The sequence below is a fragment of the Montipora capricornis genome, chromosome 8, assembly GCF_036669925.1.
Source record: "Montipora capricornis isolate CH-2021 chromosome 8, ASM3666992v2, whole genome shotgun sequence".
In the NCBI taxonomy this organism is placed as follows: domain Eukaryota; kingdom Metazoa; phylum Cnidaria; class Anthozoa; order Scleractinia; family Acroporidae; genus Montipora; species Montipora capricornis.
In genome coordinates this window covers 45,458,463-45,479,730 of record NC_090890.1, presented here as the reverse complement: position 1 = coordinate 45,479,730, position 21,268 = coordinate 45,458,463, and the positions used below count along the sequence as shown (strand labels likewise).

General features: G+C 38.4%; 2 protein-coding genes across 2 annotated transcripts in view; one reads left to right on the top strand and one right to left on the bottom strand.

Moving 5' to 3' along the window:
* LOC138059982 (F-box/WD repeat-containing protein 7-like) overlaps positions 1 to 6,575 on the top strand; it is a 19,157-nt gene extending 12,582 nt beyond the window's left edge. Inside the window, exon 11 of the mRNA XM_068905644.1 lies at positions 5,597 to 6,575. Coding sequence (XP_068761745.1) covers positions 5,597 to 5,653 — 57 coding nt within the window. The 3' untranslated portion in view covers positions 5,654 to 6,575. The remainder of the gene's footprint in view (positions 1 to 5,596) is intronic.
* Positions 6,576 to 8,483: 1,908 nt separating this feature from the next.
* LOC138059984 (forkhead box protein J1-B-like) lies at positions 8,484 to 14,527 on the bottom strand. The gene is made up of 2 exons (XM_068905647.1): positions 13,804 to 14,527; positions 8,484 to 9,404 (listed from the first exon to the last, which is right to left on the bottom strand). The coding sequence occupies exons 1-2, from the start codon at positions 14,242 to 14,244 to the stop codon at positions 8,631 to 8,633; spliced, it is 1,215 nt and encodes a 404-aa protein (XP_068761748.1). The 5' UTR covers positions 14,245 to 14,527; the 3' UTR covers positions 8,484 to 8,630.
* Between the last annotated feature and the right edge of the window lie 6,741 nt (positions 14,528 to 21,268).

The following is a 21,268-nucleotide window of genomic DNA, read 5'->3' as shown; positions in this document are numbered from 1 at the left end:
CTTTAGCTGCTGTTATAGAAACATGGGCTGACCACTTGAGCTTGTTACTGATGGTGAGGTACTGTTCCAGCTATACACCACAGAAGACATATTTTCTCTGGGGTGGATTGTTCTTATGTGAGATGGTAACAATTTTACATTTGGAAGGATTGAACTCCATTTGCCAGTGATACTGCCAGGATTCTAACCTGCGTAGGTTAGATTGACTGAAGAAGGTCACAGTCCGCATCGCTAGCGACAATGCCGTAAAGTAAAGCATCGTCCGCAAAAGAGCCTAACTGATGATTGCACGGTATCTGGTAAGTCGTTTATATATAACAAAAAGAGCAAAGGACCGAGGACTGTACCCTGGGGTACGCCAGAAGTCACCGGGCATTGACTTGATGTCTGGCCTTCACAAACAACTGATTGAACACGTTGTGTAATATTCACATTTTCCCATGCAATTAGTACATTGCAGTGGAAATGATGCATGTAAATGTTGAATTTGTTTCATAAAATGGGTTAGCCTGGTTAATTATTAATTATGAATTATTGATATTGTATCATTCGAACTTTTAGTGCATGGAATCATTTAAGTGATTGCGCATAAAATGTAATGATTTTTGTAAGAGTAAATAAATTATAAATGTCTTAAGGATTTGTATTTCGCTGGGTATTTAAATATAGAATTTATGTCGTATAATATTAATATAGTGGTAAACAACTGGCATGTTTCTTAGGTGCACGAGCTTAAGAGATGTAGCTCTTTGAAAGAAAGCCCGCGGCACACACTGAGGAAAGAGCTGAGCAAACTGAGCGGTTTGCTCAGCCGTTTTCTTACGTGTGCGGGGAGAAAAACATTTTGGTGCGCAATACGCTGGAAATACGTGGCAGGTACAAAACACAGGTCACAGGGCACAGGGCACAGGTCATTGTTTTACCAATACAGAAAGTATCCTAAACATTCATAAGAGCTAACCTTAAGCCTAAAAACGTTTGTTTAGGCCTAATTAGGCCTAAGGTTAGCTTTTATGAATGTTTAGGATACATTCTGTATTAGTAAAACAATGACCTGTGGCCTGTGACCTGTGCCCTGTGACCTGTGTTTTGTACCTGCCGGGAAATACGCCTCGCGAGGCCGTGAGGATAAAATCAAACATGTTTGATATTTTTGGCCTCGCGAGGCAAATTCCTCACTGTGTGCGGCCATCGTGGTCAACCTCATCCTCGTTCCCAGGGTCTCTCCTCGCTCGCCTCAGGCATTAAGATGAGAGACCCTGGGAACGAGGTTGGGTCAACCTCACCAAACAGAGTAAAATAGAGCTCTAAGTGTCAATCTGTATTTGTGGCGGTGAAAGCGAATTTTGCTGATTGTCAATATGTAGATTATATCTGCTAGTCTGTGTGTGTTGATTTCACCGATAGCCTCTTTCTTCTCTTGTAAGTTATTCACGCAATTTTTTTACTTTCACTCCGCTTTTCTTTTAAAAAATAAAGCGGATGTAAAGAGAAGCGAAAGCCGCCGGTGTGTTAGGTGAGAGGGAAAACAAAGCTGAAAAGCCTATTCAAATCATCGTGTCATTTAACAGCCACACCGGAAAATAACGGCCGATGGCAAAACCAGGATCGGATCGGATCGGATCGGATCAGACCGGACCGGATCAGACCGGACCGGATCGGATCGGATCGGATCGACAAAACCCGGACTGGTTCAATATAAAAATTCCTGCCAATAGACACATGAAATCCCTGGGTCACCAGTTAAAGTTACTTCCCACCTTCACGGGTGTCCTTCCGGAAAAAAGTTCGTACTCGCGTTAGTTTCAATAAAATCATAACAAACTATACATCAGAAGAAAGCTTAGTAAATGTAGTTTACGATAAATGTACTGCTTTAGCGAGTTTTTCTTTTGGTAAGTGTTAGAATCGGCGCCGGTAAGACGTGAAACCGCCGAGGGTTCTTCTGTTAAATTTATCGGGTATCGGATGCCGCTTCACGAGCACGATAACTCCCTGAAGAATTCGGACCGTACCCGACGAAGTATTGGTCAAACAAAAGCTATATATCCTCACAGCCGTACAACCAGCCTTGCATAATTATTTAGTTTTTAGTCTAAATATTATTTGCTGGTCAGATGTCCCAAGATCCGGCACTTGTACTTTGTTCCGCTGGTCCTTTCATACAAAGACTGTCCACATTTATTAAGCTTTCTCCTGATGTATAGTTTGTTATGATTTTATTGAAACTTTTTCCGGAAGGACACTCGTGAAGGTGGGAAGTAACCTTTACTGGTGACCCAGGGATTTCATGTGTCTATTGGCAGGAATTTTGATATTGAACCAGTCCGGGTTTTGTCGATCCGATCCGATCCGATCCGATCCGGTCCGGCCCGGTCCGGTCTGATCCGATCCTGATTTTGCCAACGGCTGAAAATAACTGGGTGAAACACGAAAATAAGTAGGTCTAATGGAAACATGCTTGAATTTCGACAAATTATCCCCAAAATCAGCAAGAATTTGTGACGCTGATGAATAATGAAGTAGTCTCTTTTTCCAAAACGATAGAATTACCTGGTGATAAATAACCTCGTCTAGGAGAGGGAATTTTTGGCTTTACAGAAACAATGGTTAACCTCACCAAACAGAGTAAAATCTATGTGTCAATCTGCATTTATGGCGGTGAAAGGATTAATGGGGACATAGTTTTTGAGCGAACCTAGATGTTGTTAATTTTGCTGATTGTCAATATGTAGATTATATCTGCCAGTCTGTCTGCGTTGATTTCACCGATAGCCCCTGTCTTCTCTTGTAAGTTATTCTCGTAATCTTTTTATTTTCGCTCCGCTTTTCTTTGAAAAATTAAAGCTGATGTAAAGTGGAGAAGCGAAAGCCGCCGGTGTGTCAGGTGAGAGGGAAAACAAAGCTGAAAAGCCTATTCAAATCGTCGTGTCAATTAAAAGCCACTCCGGAAAATAACTGGGTGAAACACGAAAACAAACAGGTCTAATGGAAGCGTGCTTGAATTTCGACAAATTATCCTCAAAATCAGCAAGAATTTATGACGCTGATGAATAATAAAGCAGTCTCTTTTTCCAAAACGATAGAATTACCTGGTGATAAATAACCTCGTCTACGAGAGTGAATTTTTGGCTTTACAAAAACAATGGTCAACCTCAAACTGAGTTGGACGATTGGACCTTTGTGTTGAATTCGCACATTTCTCGTCCAACGAGTGCTTTCTTCGAACCGCAAAATGAAAGCTAAAATTTTACGAGAGTGCTTAGGCCTAATCATTGAAAGGAGCGCTTACACTTTTGACATATGGCTGTAATGAACTGTCACCGCGGTGCGCAATCCCGTAGTCGATGAATGAAAAATGTTCAAGGGCGATCTCGTGAAAAGTGTAGTTAACCGAACCGCAAAATGAAAAAATGAAAGCAAAACTTTTACGAGAGTGCTTAGGCCTAATCACTGAAACGAGCGCTTAGGCTTAATCAGGAATCGAGTGCTATTTCGTGTAGTTAAACGGACCGTAAAATGATTCGATCAACGCGCTGTAAGTACGAGACATGAAAAGCGGCGGGTCTAAAGCACAGGGCACATTCCACAGGTCACTCCTGCAGGTTATTGTTTCACGTTTTGGAAATTAACCAAAACTCTCAATTTGGCTAACACTAGGCCTAAGGTTGGTTTTTAGGCGTAGGATTAGCCAAATTGAAGGTTTTGGGGTACTTTCAAAAAAGTAAAACAATGACCTGCAACGAGTTACCTGTGGAATGTGACCTGTGTTGTAGTTAACCGAACCGCAAAATGAAAGCTAAAATTTTACGAAAGTGCTTAGGCCTAATCACTGAAACGAGCCCTTAGGCTTAATCAGAAAGCGAGTGCTATTTCGTGCAGTTAACCAAACCGTAAAATGAAAGTTAATTAACCGAATAGTAAAATGATTTGATCAACGCGCTATAAGAACGAGAGATACATTTATCAACAAGGAGATTGATCGCGCTTTAAGAAACATCATTGTTTTCGCTCGATCATCGTGCTTTATGAACGAGAAATACATCAATGTCCTTCGCTCTTTTTGTTTGGCGCCTCAGACGGGAGAAATACTGCGTATCCACTAAAGCTCGGCGTCTCCAATGCGTATCTGCGTACCCGCGTATCCACCCAATTTAGGGTAAAGCTTCGAGGTGGCAGGGTATTAGCTGGTATTCGGTGAAGCCGTTGATTTCACCGATAGGCTTTCTCTTTTCTCTTGTGATTTATTCACCCATATTTTGATTTTCACTTCACGTTTCTTTGAAGAAATTATGTCTGTATGAAAAGTGGAGAAGCAGAAGCCGCGAGTTTGTTAGATGAGAGGGAAAGCAAAGCTGAAAAGCCTTTTCAAATTCTCATGTCATTTAACAGTCGCACCGGAAAATAACTGGGTGAAAGACGAAAATAAACAGGTCTATTGGAAGCGTGCTTGAATTGCGACAAATGAGCCCCAAAATCAGCAAGAATTTGTGACGCTGATGAATGAAAATGGTTTAAGGGCAAGACGATCTCTTGAAAAGTGTAGTTAACCGAACCGTAAAATGACAGCTGTAATTGCCGAATACCACCCGCGTGGTATAAATACCAATGGATGAACTAATTTGATGACTGATTGGCAAAACATCGCCAAAATCAACCTCGTTCCCAGGGTCTCTCATCTTAACGCCTGAGACGAGCGAGGAGAGACCCTGGTCACGTGTCTCCCAGAATCTGGGAGATGACAATTTATCCGATGAAGGGAAGGGCAGCTTAGTAAAAATTTTGTCTATACTGAGACTATGGGAGTGCGGAATGTGTTGTCACCAAAACAAACCAGCGGTATGTGAACATATGTTCTTCTGCGGCTATGTCCGGCGATAATAGTTTGCAAACGCCGAAGAAAACATATACATCGTCTGTCGTAAGTTGCTGTAGATTGTGTGGTTCAGTCAAAGACGTTTACATTGTAAAAATCTGTTCAAGAAGGCCACTGAAGAATTGCTCGCCTTAGCCGAGGCTGTGTTTGGAGGAACTTTACAACGGCATGAATTAAGGTCACAAACGCTACAAATTCCTTGTTTAAAGAGGACCCCTCCCTAGTGTTTTCAATTGTCACGAAAGCACGTGACCAGACCTACCAGGGTCTCTCCTTGCTCGAGAGACCCTGGGAACGAGGATGCGCCAAAATTGCCGAATTTGTCAAAATCGCCAATGTTCACCCAAGTGGTGTAAATACCTTTGGATGAACTAATTTGACGAAATTGGCAAAACATCGCCAAAATTGCCGAATTTGTCAAAATCGCCAATGTTCACCCAAGTGGTGTCAATACCAATGCATGAACTAATTTGACGAAATTGGCAAAATATCGCCAAAATCGCTAATTTTGCCAAGATTGTCAATCGTGCAGCTCTTTCGCCAAATCTGCCATTTTTGTCATCGTGTGCATTTCTGGACATAAGTGCGAGATGTGGGGAGGCTAGTGATGAATATGTTGATGATGATGCTTGATCATTTGCTAATAGTCACTGACTACATTTTTGCCATAATGTCAAAATTAAAACTTTGGGTATGTAACAAGGAGTTTTTTTTGCACAGGTGTGGGATTTTGCAGTCAACAGTCTATCAATTCTACAAGGTTTGGACTTACCATGATTGCAAAGTGATGAATGATCTGGATTTTGACGTGAATAACATCCATTGCTAATGCTCAAGCATATAAGAACAATACTTTATGGGGGTGCTGGGGGAAGGGCACCTTACTTAAAAAACAAAATACTCTATATCAGTTTTGTTCAAGAAAATTTTAACTCTCTCTAAATCAATCATACAACAAAATTCAAATTCACACACCAGTTTATTCAGTCTCCACATAAAATTATTACTGGTAATACCAGTATTTCAGATATACCACTTTGTTTAATTCTGCCGCAAACAATCAAACAGCATTGTCTTTTATCACACATTGAATGCATGTTTTCTCTCTGTAAGGTTATTGAGTTACACGTATGGCATTCTTTTTGTAAAAGGTCTAGCAAAAATATCTCCATGTAAATTTACACCATATTTGGTTACCATTATTTAAAGACAACTACCTTAAGCCTTAAATAGCTTGCATTCCGTTTTCCCATACAGTTTCAAGGTATGCCTACTATGAAACCTTTTCTGACACCTCCATTATGGCAGAATTTAAAGCTGTTTGGGTAATTTTGTATTTTCTCTTTAAAGATGGTACATGCAGTTGAAGTTCGAGAACCATGGTGATTGTAAATATTTTATTTTTTTAAGCCTTGCTCTAAGGTTTTTATTAAAAATAGCAAAGCTTTTAAATTATTGTACATTTCAGTTTTTATTTACAGAAACATCAAGGGTTTTTTCTTCATGAAAAAAGCTTGATCTTTCAAACATATCTATACCTTCTCCAAACCGTATATAATTTAACTTATGAATACTGTCATTCTTATGACTGATTTCACTCTGCTTGCGTAACCCTCACAGCTTAACAGCAATGAGAACTTGGTTAAGTTTTTGAAAGGTGATCACAAGTTTCCCTGAACCAAGATATATTTCTTGGAATATGATTAATAAATTACTCACTCACAGGTGCAACAAAACTATATCAATCGCCATCATAAATCAGGGCTGAAAAGGTTCAATGTGTCCAAAAAGGTCTACTTGTCCACTTTTTGTGCTTCGAATAACTCAGCCTAATTGTTTAATACAAGCAGTCAAGTATTCAAATAATGGTTCAATTGCATTGATTTTTCTTCCCAAGCTCATCTGTTTGTGATGGGTCTAATGGTCAATAAAAAATTATTTTATAGCCTCTGACCCTTTCTGAACATTTAAGGTAAACATTTGAGTGTATTGATTTGCAATCATTTTCTTGCTTTGATTTGAGTTGACGTTGTTATGTTGTATTTGTTGCACCTTAAATAGAATTTAAAATAATTAATTAACTACAATATATCACAACACTCTGAATAAACATTATAAAAATACTGCTTCAAAGGCAAGAATTCTATCATGGTAACAGCCTTAACTCTCTATGTACAAAATTAAAGATCTCTTTAAGAGAATGATCATGGCAACATTAGTGAGTGATTTTTGGACTGAGTCCATTAGGATGAACATTTTGAGGCCAGTTCAGAAATGCGTCTAATTGGATGCACAGATGCATTGTTAAGAGGTGGGTCTAAAAACACAGGTCAGATTCCACAGGTCAAGAAAAGTGATGAACAACTAAGCCAAACGTTTCCCATAAACCTGAAACAACATTTTTGTAGAGTGATTAGGGCTGGGAGACAATTTTGGTGTTGTTTATTAATTTTGTCTATAGATCAGTGAAATGAACCCTGACCTGTGGAATGTGACCTGTGTTTTAGACCTGCCGATCATTAAGTGTCCCCTTGTTCTTTCCTCCAACTTCAACATCACTCGTGTCTCGGAATACTCTCAGACAGTTATTGTCACAAAATGTCCCCCAAATGCTGCTCCTCCCGTGAGGGTAAAAAGCTGCATTTTCCCTAGCTAAAAATAGCGGTATCCCTTATGCTATTGTCAGAAATAGGTTGCAACGGGTTAGACTTCAGAGGACACTTGGTATTGGATGACAAAATTGGGCGTGCATCTAATTAGGCTGGTTTCTGGACATTAGTGGGCCAGTTACCAAAATGGACAGAAGTATTCAATACTTTTGAGTAATACTATTTATTATCATGGATAGTGAGTTAAGCCTGTAAGGGAACAGCAGTTATTGCCTGAAGAAAGCAACTCACTGTACATAATAATGATAATAACAAATTAATACTCAATTGGTGAATAATATTGTTATTGGTTTGCTGAATCAACGGGGTGTTAAATGACTTGAAACTATTATTGCTCCATTCTCAACTTGCACAAATCCCATAATACACCTCTTTTAGATCTAGATTTTGCATAATCATTGTTTGCAATTTCTTCTGGGACATGAAGATGTCGCAAAAGAAATCGAAAAACAATGCCTATGAAATTGTTTGGGCAGTAAAAGGTGTATTGTGGGATTTGTGCAAGTAGAGAATTGTTGTTTAATCAACCCTTAGATTTTCAGTGTAAAGTCTCCTCACAATTTCAACGAAATGTGAGTGAGAATGAAGATTACTATCAGCTTAAGAGGTGTGATCTTGATATAACACCACATTCTCATCACTACCCAACAAAGAACTCTATGGTACTGGTCAGGAGAATGAGGGTTTCAATCATGGGATTGAAAGGTTTAAGAAAATATTATCGGCTTCTTTTGGTCTTTAAATGGGCATGCCTAATAATTACGTTACATTGTAATGCTTTTGTATAACCATCAGAACAATAATTAAAGACAGATAGAATGCTCTGTTATTTCCCACTTGAAGCATTTTGTCCTTGTAACACATCTGTCAGCTCTGGTTAATTTTTCTTCAAAATTAAGGCACCTTTAATCCTTTCCATCCTTAGAGTGGAACTTAAACGGTTTAACGTCGATTAACTTTGCACACACAAATCCCCAATCTTTGAAAAAAACTCTCCTAGGTGGCCATGGTAATGCATGTAGTGTTGGAACGATAGAAAATCATTAATTATATCAACTCTAAACTGTCAATAGCTAGCTAAAACATTACCAAAGACCACTGTTATTACCATCTAAATCAAAGTAGCTGTCCATATCATTTCCCGTCTCTGCCCATGGATGCTCTTCTTCATACATCAGGGGTGGTGAAGGTGGCATGTTGAACACAGAATGTGCTGCATCTGTTAAGGTTGTCGGAGATGGTGTTCCTAGGTTTTCACGAGGTGGAAGCAATCCGATTCCTCTAATTGTTAAGTCTAAGTCAGGTTCAATTTCAAAGTTGTCATCATGATGATCTGTGCTATCGTTGGATGGTGAGGGGCTCAAGCATATTGGTGTTGTTAATCCAGATGGGTCGATTGTTGATGGCACTGAACTTTCAAATGCGATGCCATGTGCATCTGCTATCTCCCTTATGCTTTGATCAATTTCATCATTTGTAAGCACTGTCATCCAACTGAATTCTTCTTTTATTCCACCAGAAAATGGTGCAATTTCTTCCTCCAAAAACATGTCTTCTTCATCACTCTCCCTTTCCACTTTTATTTTGACTCCCCTAAATTTCTTTTTTGCATGTGGTTTAATGTCATGTTTGAGACTATCAGATGATCTTTTATTTGACACCTTTTTACATGGCTTTGAAGAACTCTTTTTGGATGGCTTTTGGGTATTAACTCCTCTTCTGCGCTTGAAAACACCATCTACAAACATGTCTGCGTATGCAGGGTCAATTTTCCAAAATCCGCCCTTTCCTGGCTCATTCTTGTTTCTGGCGACTTTCACAAAGCACTTGTTCAGTGAAAGATTGTGACGGATTGAATTCTGAAAAAAAAAAACAACAACAATAACATTATCATGTGTGCATAACCCAAAAAGTAGTAAATCATGGACCTCTTTGACCTGACTTAACTATAGATTCTCTTTTCAATGTGGTGGTGATTTTTTTTTTCAAACATAGCCAAAGATGTTTATTCCAGTTTTATTAATTATAATTTATTGTATGAGAACCAAGGTAGTAAACTAGTTGCTCAAACTAGCTGCAAGAACTCCCTTTCTACAAGAACTTGCCACTCAAATGCTAGGGCATCTGACAGGTGTACAGAGGTTGCAGTGAATCCTGGGTAGGACTCTGATTTTTCAGTTGTCCTTTCGCCCATTGCCAAACAACTAGTTTACTATCTTCCTCATGGCCACATTACACCTAAACCATCTACAGTTGGAAGAAAAGTTTTTGAGGAGGTTATTAAGGACATTGCGTACTATTGTTATTGCGCATATGTTCTGTGCATCTCAAGATACTCGGGTTTCCTATTGGTGAGCATCACCAATACAAGGATGTTTTTACGTGATGTAAAGCTATCCGGAGGAAGTAGATCTTAGTAATTACTCTTGGTATCCAAAAAAGAAAATTGGGGGTAACCATGCATTTTTGAGAGATAATTAAGTTTCAATTTGAGAACGAATGCCATACATTGCTTTGTATTTCAAAGCTTTTTACAAATATTATTCATCAGTTATCTTTGAAAAATGTGTGGTTATCCCCAATTTTCTTTTTGAATTTTAAGATCTAAATTTGCTGCATAATCATAAACCGGGGCAAAATACTTAAAGACATCTATCTTGGATCACATTGGTGATTTATTGCTAGATCAGCAGCCACTGCCCTGTTTTTCCATTCCATGAAAGACAATTGTCTTGTAGTTTAAGCCCAGTGGTGCCACAATAAGGCTTTTTCTTCTTGCAGGTATATTATGTTTAGTAATGATTCTAAAATAATGTTTTTGTCATTATCACCCTCATATAGTTTCACATTGATTAAACTAATAATTATCATCATGGTAGTGTTCCTTCCTGTCTCAATAGTCTTGAATTTTCCTGAACACCACTAATGGATAAAGGTGCCATTATGATAATTATTTCACTCAAGGATTTTACAAAAAATTTAATTTTATTGTGTTAAATTATGCAATAGGTACAGTACAATGACCAGTGGAATTACACTACAAAGCTGACAGATAAACAGCTTTCCCTGAGGCACCTGTAGGGAGTTTTAATTTCACTCCTTCTTCCTGTACGTAAAATACAACTCTGTAGAGTCTTCTCAAATCAACCTAAGAACTAACCAAACAAAAAACCTAAAAACTATCCAAAAAGAGTGCAGGTCTTTATAGACGAAAAGACATTGATATTCTTCTTATTTGTGTCTACACAACTACATTCCATATATAATATTCTTGCACAACTGCTATTCTGACACCAGAGGGATTCCATTACAAAAGTCAGATAAATAGCTTTCCCTGGCAGGTGAAGAAATTATTAGTTAAAAATGTTTGCATGCAAAGGTTTTTTTGTGAAATTCAAGGGAAGTTGATCCTTGTTGCTATGCAAATTAATCAGAGTAAAAAATAACCTGACAAATAAACACCTTGTTCACTTTCATTCCCATTGCATAGCGATATGTTTGAACACTAACAAAAAACTTTGATTTAAGATGTTGTTGTAGAGTTAAAAATTGATTATGATTACATTGTATTTATCATTTATCATTCCCTATGTGTACCTTAAGATAATACAGAGTTTTTTGACTTGAGAACGTGAATCAAACATACTATCTTGAAATGACTTATGGCATTACAATGGGTTGTTCTATTAATAGTTGCAATGTTTTTACTTCAAACAGTTTGTGGTCAGGATTATCTGTTATCTTACTGCAGAAAAAAGGAATTTGCAGCTTTGTCGTCTAGCAGCCTTAACTCTTCCTTATTAATAAACTCAACAGAAGCCCAATGTGATTTTCTACTCTAATCTGAAAGCTTCAAATTTTTCTCTTCTTTTGATTCCCTGTAGTCTATCAGAAATTAGCTTTTGTGACTTTAGTGCTTGAATTGACTTGGTTTTGCATGAATCAAGTTACCCAGTCTGAGTTTCGTACTTGCTTCTTTAAATACAGGTATACAAAAGAGATGTTTTGGGTGAGCTAATTCCCTAGATATGTTAACACTTTCCCATTCACTTCAAAGTACACATTTTACTTCCAAAGCATGTACTTATAAGAAAACCTTTTTAGAAATATATTCTGAGAGTTTTACAGTGATTTTCTAAAAGCATACAACTTTATAGGGCATAAAATCTAAGGCTTCAGTTTGCTTTCAATCAGACCACATCTATCAGGGAACTTAGTTGAGTGACCATTAGTTTTTGAAATGCTATAGATGTTACACAAGCAAGTGTAACTTGTTTACATTTAAGTCTCAAGTTAGTCTACAGTTTTTGAGCATGAGTTTGTTTCCGCGAGGGTATAAAATGCCAGCTTGTTCTTTTGTTCAGTGTGCAAAGATCTGGAAAGTATGATTGGAAAAATTTTCTTGGAAGCAGTGCTGTAGGCATCACATTTCTTGAAAACTCTTCATGTCAAGTTGCAGGGTGTTTTTCCTTCCTTGAGGGTCCTTACAAATTTTGAAATCTCTGTCTTGTTTTGCCTGTTGGGATGTTGAAAAGGTGATAGGCTATGTCGTTTCTGTTCCATTCTTTGAAATTTGAAGCCAGGTCTTACGTATGGTTCAGTTGTCACTGCCACTTTGTTATAACCACATTTATTTGGAGATGATCTTCTACCCTTGCACGTACATTCTTCCTTTCTTCTGCAGTTGCAGGTGATGGAGTGGTGTTCATTGAGAGGATCATTTTGTTGTGGGTACAAATACTGCTTTTATGTTAGGCATGCATGAATAGCTAAGTATTATGTCTATTGATGATCTTGTTGTGCGATTGTTCTTTGGGAAAGTATTTGTCACCAAGGAGGAACATTTTCTTTCCTAGATTTATTTAATAATTTGTGAAACATTTTGTCTCTCTATATATAGTAATGGAATACTTTTTTTACAGAAGGTTTACTACAATAATAAAAACTCAGACAGAAAGCATTTATTTTGAGTCACTCCATTACATAAGCTAGGGACATAAAATATTGAGAAAATTAGTACTTTGAGCAAGAAATGTTTGACTGTTTTCCAAAGTAGAAAACTGATATTCCCGTTAATGACAGGGGCACGTGTGGGATTTTGTTTAAGGCTTGCAAAAAAACAATATGATTTTAAGAGCTTATTATTTATCGAGCATGTATCTAATTTAAGAAAATCTGAAAAATTATTACAGCAATGAGGGAGGAGAAAAAGAAATCCTATTTTGAGACATAATTTCCGTTTTTGTTTCCTTCTGAGTTTTTTCAAGATAGTACCTGATGATACATTTAAAAACACAGAAGGGGTCATTTATTTCATGCAGGGATTACGTAAGTTTTCCCTTGTTCTCCTTTTGCAAGCAGTATATATTCTAGTGACCTGAAGGGACAATTTATAAATAGATGAAAACATAAAAAATTTGCATCAAAGAATCATTAGGAAAAACTGTAAAACTTAAGGCTGTCGGAAAATGACAAGGTAGACGTGGAATGATAAGTTGTCGTTTCGGTTTTCATTTGAGCACCATTGTTCAGAGCACAATGGGTTTCAGTAAGTTCACTAATGTGACTTTCTTTAATATTCACAGAACGAAGCGGAAACAAAAGTCCGCCCCCGATTCTGTAAAACTTTATTTGAATAAGAAAAGGAAAAGTGATGTGATGACAAGTATTTTTCTTTTCTCTTGGAAGCTTTACTGAAATTCAAATTTAATATGGCCATTAACAACTTTGAAGCCATTATAAATTTTGATCTCAAAAATGGAGACTTCAAGAGACGTTTTTATTTTACTAGACAGGAAAGCCGCAATAAAAAATAAGTAATGCGAGTATTGTTGTCTAATCCATTTTCATTGCAAACTCTTAAAGGAAATCGGCTGCGACAAGAGTAAATAAAATAAATTCTTGCGTTTGTATACCAAGCCATAATTTTAATAATTTTTTGGCACACAAATTTTGGGACCCTTGGAATACAATATAGAACGTTTGAAAAACGCGAGTTTTCCAAGATCTTTAAAATCTCAAAGAAACTAGCCAAACTAACAACTAGAATTGAGGACAGTTATCGACATGGCAACGTTAACGAAACATCTTTATCGCTGATGGTGTGAACTAATAATAGCATCTGTCTAATAAACATTTTACTACCAAGAATATGTCTAACTCGCTAAATAAACAGCGAACAAGAAGGAAAAATACGTTTTCGCTCCCGGGTTATCATTGTTTGGAAAACAGGAAAAAAGAAATCACGTTACTGCATACCTGCCACGTAGGATCCGCAAGTCTGTAATACATGAAATTCTCTTTGATCCACTTGTAAATGGCACTTAAAGTTATCTTGGTCTTGTTAGTTTCTCTCATGGCCATGCAAATTAATGTGGCATAGGAATAAGGAGGTTTTTGGCTTGCATCGGTTTTGTAATCAATGTTTGGTTCTTTACGGATGATTTCTTGCTTGCATCCATCGCTGATGTCGCTGCGGTCGTCCGAATCACATGAATTGGCCGAAGGGCTGGGTGATGGAACCAAACTTGCCGTCGGTGTGAGGTCCTGTACACTAATACTGTGCAGCCATTGAAGATTGGTTAAACTATCATCGAGCGACGATTTGTCGTCTTCTTCATCCGTAGGGTTTTTAGCTTTCCAATTTGCTGCAAATCTCTCAGCGTATGATTGAACTGCGACCGGCATTTTTTTGTTCATAATATAGACGGAGAACGTGTGTCCTCTAGTACTTGCCAAATATACAGAATGCTGGTTGCGGACTTTTAAAGATTGCGCCACCTGTAGATGAAGTCTAAACTGCTCTTGTCGACGTCTACAATTCCTTTCTTTCCTGCACGTCTTTCTTGCCGTCAAGCTTTGAATGTTCCAGTTGATTTCACACAGTAATCTATTGCGTCCTCTCTCCGGCACGTACTTAGTCGAGTGACTCAGTGTCTGTTTTAATGCAATTTCGAATGCAAAGTACCCCTTGATGTTCCAATCAAGCGATCAACTCGCACGCAATTTTACAACCTTTCGATTGTCTACAAACCCACGAAAACTGCAAAGATTTAGGCATTGCCAAAGGATGAAGTCCTGATCTCGCCGGATAAAATAATTGTTGTGAATTTGTCTGGACTGAAGTAGACAGAGTTCTTTTGCAAAGAAGCGCTTAGATCAAGTCTAGACTCCTACTCGAAAGCCATGCTTATTAAGATTGTGCGGCTTGTTTTAGCTGGTTGACGTCCTCAGGCGACGAAATTGTACCCCTCTCGTGTCCTTTCCCGTTGCGAGTGAGTGCAGGTTACGATCGTAGTAAGTTAGCGAGAATAAATGTAATGAATGAGCATTGTGGACGAGTTTTTGTTCTCGTCCAACTGAATTAATCAAAGTAACAAAGCGATATAAACAACTTTTTGCAATGTCATTGGTGAACTCGTTGCTATGAATTAATTTACATTATCCTTCGACGCCGAATGCGATATTTTGATTGGCTGTTATGTTGCTATGACCCCGGGTTGTTTATGTCCTTCAGCGCATGCGCGAAACTGAGCTCAACTGTGTTGTGTCACGTGCTCGCCCATAGCAACGAGAATTTTTCTTTTATAGTAAGTCAAGGAGTTTCAACTTTGACGGAATATTCGGATGTTTTCTGTATAATAAATTCTGAATTCTGAAGCTCACGCTTTGAAAACAAGAACGTGCTTAACCGAAAACCCGCATAATAAAATTTGACGTAATTTAACCGCAAAGGTGAAAGCGCTTTCCGCTTTAGCGATTCTTCGGATTTCGTAATTTGTTACGGAATGTACAAATACCACCGAATCGGTTTCACTTGAACAGTTTTGTAGGCTCTCCAGATAAACGTTAAGAGATATTTGGTATGATATCAGGCAACAAATGCATCCTTGAACGCTACTTCAATATATATGTTGTGAAGAAGCTATATGTATGCAGTGACCTGAAATGCGAGTAACATCCGGTTTTGTTATTCTCAAGCTTATAGTATGTAATCATTGAAAAAAGGAGTCAGCTAGGCAGATGATTGCGCCTTTTTGTGTGTTTATTCAACAACAATATCAAACGAAGTCTTAAGACTTTCGGCTGGAACTTTTCAATTTCGTATAAAGAACGAGAACGGACGATATCTGAACGGGCGGATGATGCTACTCGAACCACTTGCAAAATTTCTCTTTGTATTTAATGTACCACGGTTCCTTTTGAGCACTTTTTCATGATGACGATAGGTTTTCTTATGTCTTCAGACCTACTTATTTATAATTTATTAATGCTCTCTCTTCTGGATTCGTGTAAAGTTCACTTCCCATGCATAAATTAATTTCGGGAAGCACTCCATGAGATACCTCGGGCCAGAACTTTGCCATCTACCAGCTGAAGAAGGAAATTGTCAATCGCTAAAGACTTTTATCACAAAAATCCGCAAGCGCGACTTGAGTAAATTCTTAAAGAACGAGCGTTGTAATTGCTGCCTTTTCGATTTTTAACTGTTCTTGCACATGCACAGTTCTACTTTTATTATGTAAAATATCTTTTAAATATTTTACATGAATTTTATTTATTTTATTTTTTGTGTCCCCTATCAGTAGAAGGATTTATTCCTTCGGTTTGTTTTATATCCTGACACAGAAAGAAAGTTTACTTACTTAATGATAATAAGAGTAACACCCAATGTGTTTTGAAAGTTAAACACGGAAGGGTAAAAGTAAAGTCGCACACGAGCCGCTGAGACTCACCGCAGTTCCAACGGGGCTTATCCCGGTTTCAAATTGCATGAAGCGATAGAGAGTATTGCGACTTTCCCCCTGGGCGGGACACACTGAGTTAAAAATGCTTTATCTCAACATTGGAAAGAGAATATTGTGAATTAAACAGCATTTAAACAAGGAAGAATATTTCCGTGAAGTTTGCCTGTTGCACGTCTGTTTTTCCAGAGAACATTTGCAACTTGCAGAAATCAACTAAAAATAGTTTTAATTACTTTTGTTTGGTTAACTGGATAAGTGCACCAGTGCCAGAAAGATGGCAGGTGTCTTGGTTAGCATGTGATGTGATCTAGTATGTCAGAAGTTGTTTTTATTAAACGTAAAATAGGAATCGCGGAGGAGTTTCTTTTTGGAGCCATTGTGACTGTACTAATCATTAAAGAAAGCAACCTTTTCTGTCATAATCCGTTCCTTTCCGACAACGACAACGACAACGACAACGACAAACAAAATATCAATGCAATCCGAATAAGAGCTGCCCAGCGGGTAATATTAATTTGCAGTCTTATTTGGTCTGATTGTCAAGGACATAGCGTTTATTTGTGAACAGGCTGCAGCTGACATTCTTTGTTAGGACTGAATTACCTTCAACAAACTAAAGCTCAAGTTTGTTCAGGGTTGTTGTTATTTTTGGTGACGACAGAAAGTGTTTACGCGGACGTGTTTGCCAATGCTGATATGTAAAACGGTTTTTCTGTTTTCGAACTTCGCCAGGTGATGTGGTTAAACTCTCTAGTCGTTCTGGCACCAGAATTTGCATTATATCGCGTGACATAATGCTATTTCAATGCGACCTCTAGAAATGGCATGGAACATCATGATCGTCAACTGTCTCTTGTTAGGAGGGGAAAAGGAAGGGAGCCTGGTTCAGAGAGAGGGAGAGAGGATGAGATAGTGGGAGAGAGGGGTGGGGGAAGAAGGTAAATCCGAGACACAGGCCAAACTCCTAAGAAGGTCCACTCCTCGGGAATTCAATTTTTTTTTTTTTTGTTGCTTAACCAGGAAAAGTGATCCCGGCGAACACGTGTAGTATTTATGCAAGAAAACGTAAGGCTAGTTGCACCATTGTGGGTCGCTTCCTTCCTGTGTGGTTTTGTTTTTTTTTTTTTTTTTCAGATTCGACGCGAATTGAGCCATTATCAGTTCCTCGGTTGTCAAGGGTTATAATAAAATACCAAGGCTGAACACTGAATTCTCACGAGCCCACTAAATGGATTCAAATATTCCTGGCTAAAATGTCAGTTCCCACTGTTACAGTTCCACCGTAGAATTCAAGGCAAAGGTTATTCTTTCATTTCAATCCGCTAGCCGCGCAATCGAAGCCCTGCCAGCGACGTCAGGCGGCTGTTAGGGTCCAAACGAAATGATGAAACGATGAAAAAGATCCTCTTAAACTTTGAACACCACACGGCGACCGCTGAGTAACGAGTCTCTGTTTGTCTTTGTTTGTCGTCCCTGGCGACGTTACCAAACCGAACTGAACGGTCGCCGTGTCGTGTTCAAAGTGTAAGAGGATCTTTTTCATCGTTTTATCGCAATCCATAACACTGCAATCCATAACATTATTTTTTTTAACTGAGCTATTGCATTATCAGCTCTTCAGGGGCACTAAACGAGTAGCTCGGTAACTATCTGTTCGGAAGGAATTTGGGGTAGACCTCAAACTTTTAAGGCGCACTAAGATTTTGGACTTTCTTTCAGACCAGATTTCCTAGGTATTTTGGAAAAGTAGTGAAGAGGCTGAGTATTGCATAGAAAATTTGAAAGTACATTGGAGAACGCTAGAACTTTACTGAGATGAGTAAGTCAACTGTGATATTGGAAATAGCATAAAATTTGAAGATATACAACTTGTATCATTTTTGCCAGAGTTGATCAGTGCACAAAGTTTACAGAGTAACCTGGACCAACTCGTAGTTTGGTCTCAAATGTGGCAAATGAATTTCCATCCCTCTAAGTGCTATGTGCTGCGTATTCACCGATCAAAAAACTCCATTGCCTACCAATATATTATGCTGAATCAGATTGTTGAGGTGGTGGACCACCAGGCATACCTAGGGATTACCATCAATGAAACTCTTAATTGGAAAATGCACGTTTTAAATGTAAAGAACAAAGCCAATAAGACACTAGGATTCATCACAAGAAATCTTCACTCTTGCCCTGAGAGAATCAAGGCTCAGGCGTATATCTCACTGGTTAGACCCTCGTTAGAATATGCTTGTGTATCATGTGATCCCTACAGAAAATACCAAATAGACATGCTAGAGCAAGTCCAGAGACGGGCTGCTCGTTTTGTGACCAAGACTTACTCAAGAGAGGAGGGCTGTTTCTCCCAAGCATTAAACAGTTAACAGTGGCCAACACTACAGCAAAGGACCGGAGGCGAATTGCAAGGCTATGCATGCTCTACAAAACACGTAACAACGAAGCTGAAATTACTGGTCAGATCTATGTCCAACATCAGCAACTCCAACTCCAACTCCCACTTAAGTTTACTCAACTTCATGCAACATGTGATGGATACAAGTTCAGCGTTGGGCCGAGAACGATTAGAGATTGGAACAGTTTGCGTGCGGACATTATACAGTCGAACTCAATTCACTGTTTTCAAAGAGCTCTGGTCGCCGCCCTAATGAATGAGTGACGTGATTTTATTTATTTATATTCATGTACTCTCTTTTTCATAATGATTATTTACTTATTTATTTAGATTTCTTTTATTTATTTTATCTTATTTTATATGTCATTTGCGAAATGTCCTTATTCAGGGTCTTGCAAGTTGCGAATGTAGATGTAGATGTTTGTTTGAGAATCATACTTTAAGTAAACGTCCCCTAATTTTTTCGAGAAAAAAGGACGAATACGCAACGTAAATATTTTCATCAGATCCATCACGATTGGTAGAAATGTCGGACGAGGCAAAAAAGCCCCCAAGAAATTTCGACAGGATGTTCCCCTAGAACATCCGAACAGAAATTGTTTACGGCAGCTTCAAACTCACTTAACGAGCTCTTAAACATTGTGGAAACCATCTTAGGTAATTTTGACAAATTTTAAGACATCCTTTCGTTGGGATGTTCGTGGCACTTTAACAACCTGCAGTAGTTTCACTGAGTACAAGACAATAGTAGTAGTTCTCTGAATTATGCCTCATTTACACTAGCAAGTTTTCCTTGGCAAGTTTTCCTTGGCTGTGTAAATGGAAAAATATGACAAGTTTTTCCTTGACAGGGTTCCTTGTTCAAAAATTAGCATGCTAGTTTTTGAACAAGGACACTGACTTGTCAAAGAAAAACTTGTCAAGGACAAAATTTGCCAATGTAAATTACTTGTCAAGTGCACTTGTCAAGGGAACTTGTCATATTTTTCATTTACACTACCAAGGAAAACGTTTCAAGGAAAAACTCGTCAAGCAGAACTTGCTAGTGTAACTTGCTAGTGTAAATGAGGCTTTATGCAATACTGGGGTCAATACTAACAATACATTTGTGTTGCTATTGGAATGAATACACTACAATTACCTTTCTGGTTTCAAGTGTTTCCCGAATTTTGAAATGATAATCACTTCCTGTGTAACTCTGAGAAGCAGGAACTCATCAAGGACAACCTCTATCTCCTTGAGTCAACCCTTTCGGGAGTAAATTTAATTTTAGGAACAGGTTTTTCCCGCCAAAAGTATCATATTTCCCTTAAGGTTGAGATGGCCCTATTTTGATTGGCTTTTAAAACAGCGGGCGCGCTGAATCCCCTTAGGGAGGCATTCTAAAACATAAATAAATATACCCGGGAAAGGGTTGACTTCAAGGCCTTGCATGAGGGCTTGATGAGCTCCTGTTAGAGTAATAATATCATGATAGAGTTGAAACAAAACAAGATGCCTATAAGTGCGTTTCCGTGGGATGCATAAGGGCGAACGTTTACCAGAAGATGAGTCTGTAATTTTAACTAGCAGGAATTTGTTTTAATGCTACTAAATTTGAAAATGGAAACAATCAGGCTGAGCGCAACAATATGATCAGAATTTACTTTCCTTTTCGAGGAATCACGGTCAGGATGAAAAGGTGAGATTTCTTTGGAATACTGACTGGAGATTGGTCGCTTTATTCATTTGCTTTGGTTTAATTTGTGTATAAACCAAATTAGAATAATGTATTTTTTTTTCTAATATTGTTTTTTTGAACCCTGTTCTGGGAGGAAGGGCAATGGAATCCCCAAACAGTGCCGCTGCTGAGCGGGTGTTGACTCACAAAGCATGTGAGCGTTTTAGGCCTGATTGCCACCTCCATTTTTTTTTTCCTTCACGATTTCTTTTGTTGTCAGTCTGCAGCGCAAAATCCTAGTAACGAAGACATAACTCCTTTTTTTTCACTTGATATCTTTTCACGTTTTTAAATCCTATATCGGGAGGAGTGGCGCTGGAATCAACAAACGGTGCTTTTTATTCATTTTAAGGAAGCGTTCACGACAACTTGTTGTTGGGGGGGGGGGGGGGGGGACTGAGGAGGAATTGGGGGGTCCACCAAAAAGTTTTTAACAATTCAAAAATTGTAATCACTCTCAAGGGGAGTACCTTAAATAATGAAAACAAGAATTCTCATTAACCAATGTAAACACGGTTTAACAAGAGTGTAAAATGGAGTTGACAGGCCTACATGACTCCCTTGTACGTGGTCTGGTTTCCTTTTCCTTTGTCATAATTTTGCTCTCTCGAGTACATCTCTTTTTTTCATCTCATTTTTTCTTCCAAAAAAATAGTTCGTCTTGATGATATATTTTTAGTTTCTTAGTGTTGATTTTCTATGGAGCAGGGAACAAAAAATATTTCGGGCCCAGGTCAAAGCCACTTGCTTCTACCAACGACAAGCCAATCGCTTAAGACTAGAATTAAATTAATGCAAAAGCGTGAGGCCAAAAGGTCACATTCACATTACTGCAGAGAGACTGCAGTAATTTCT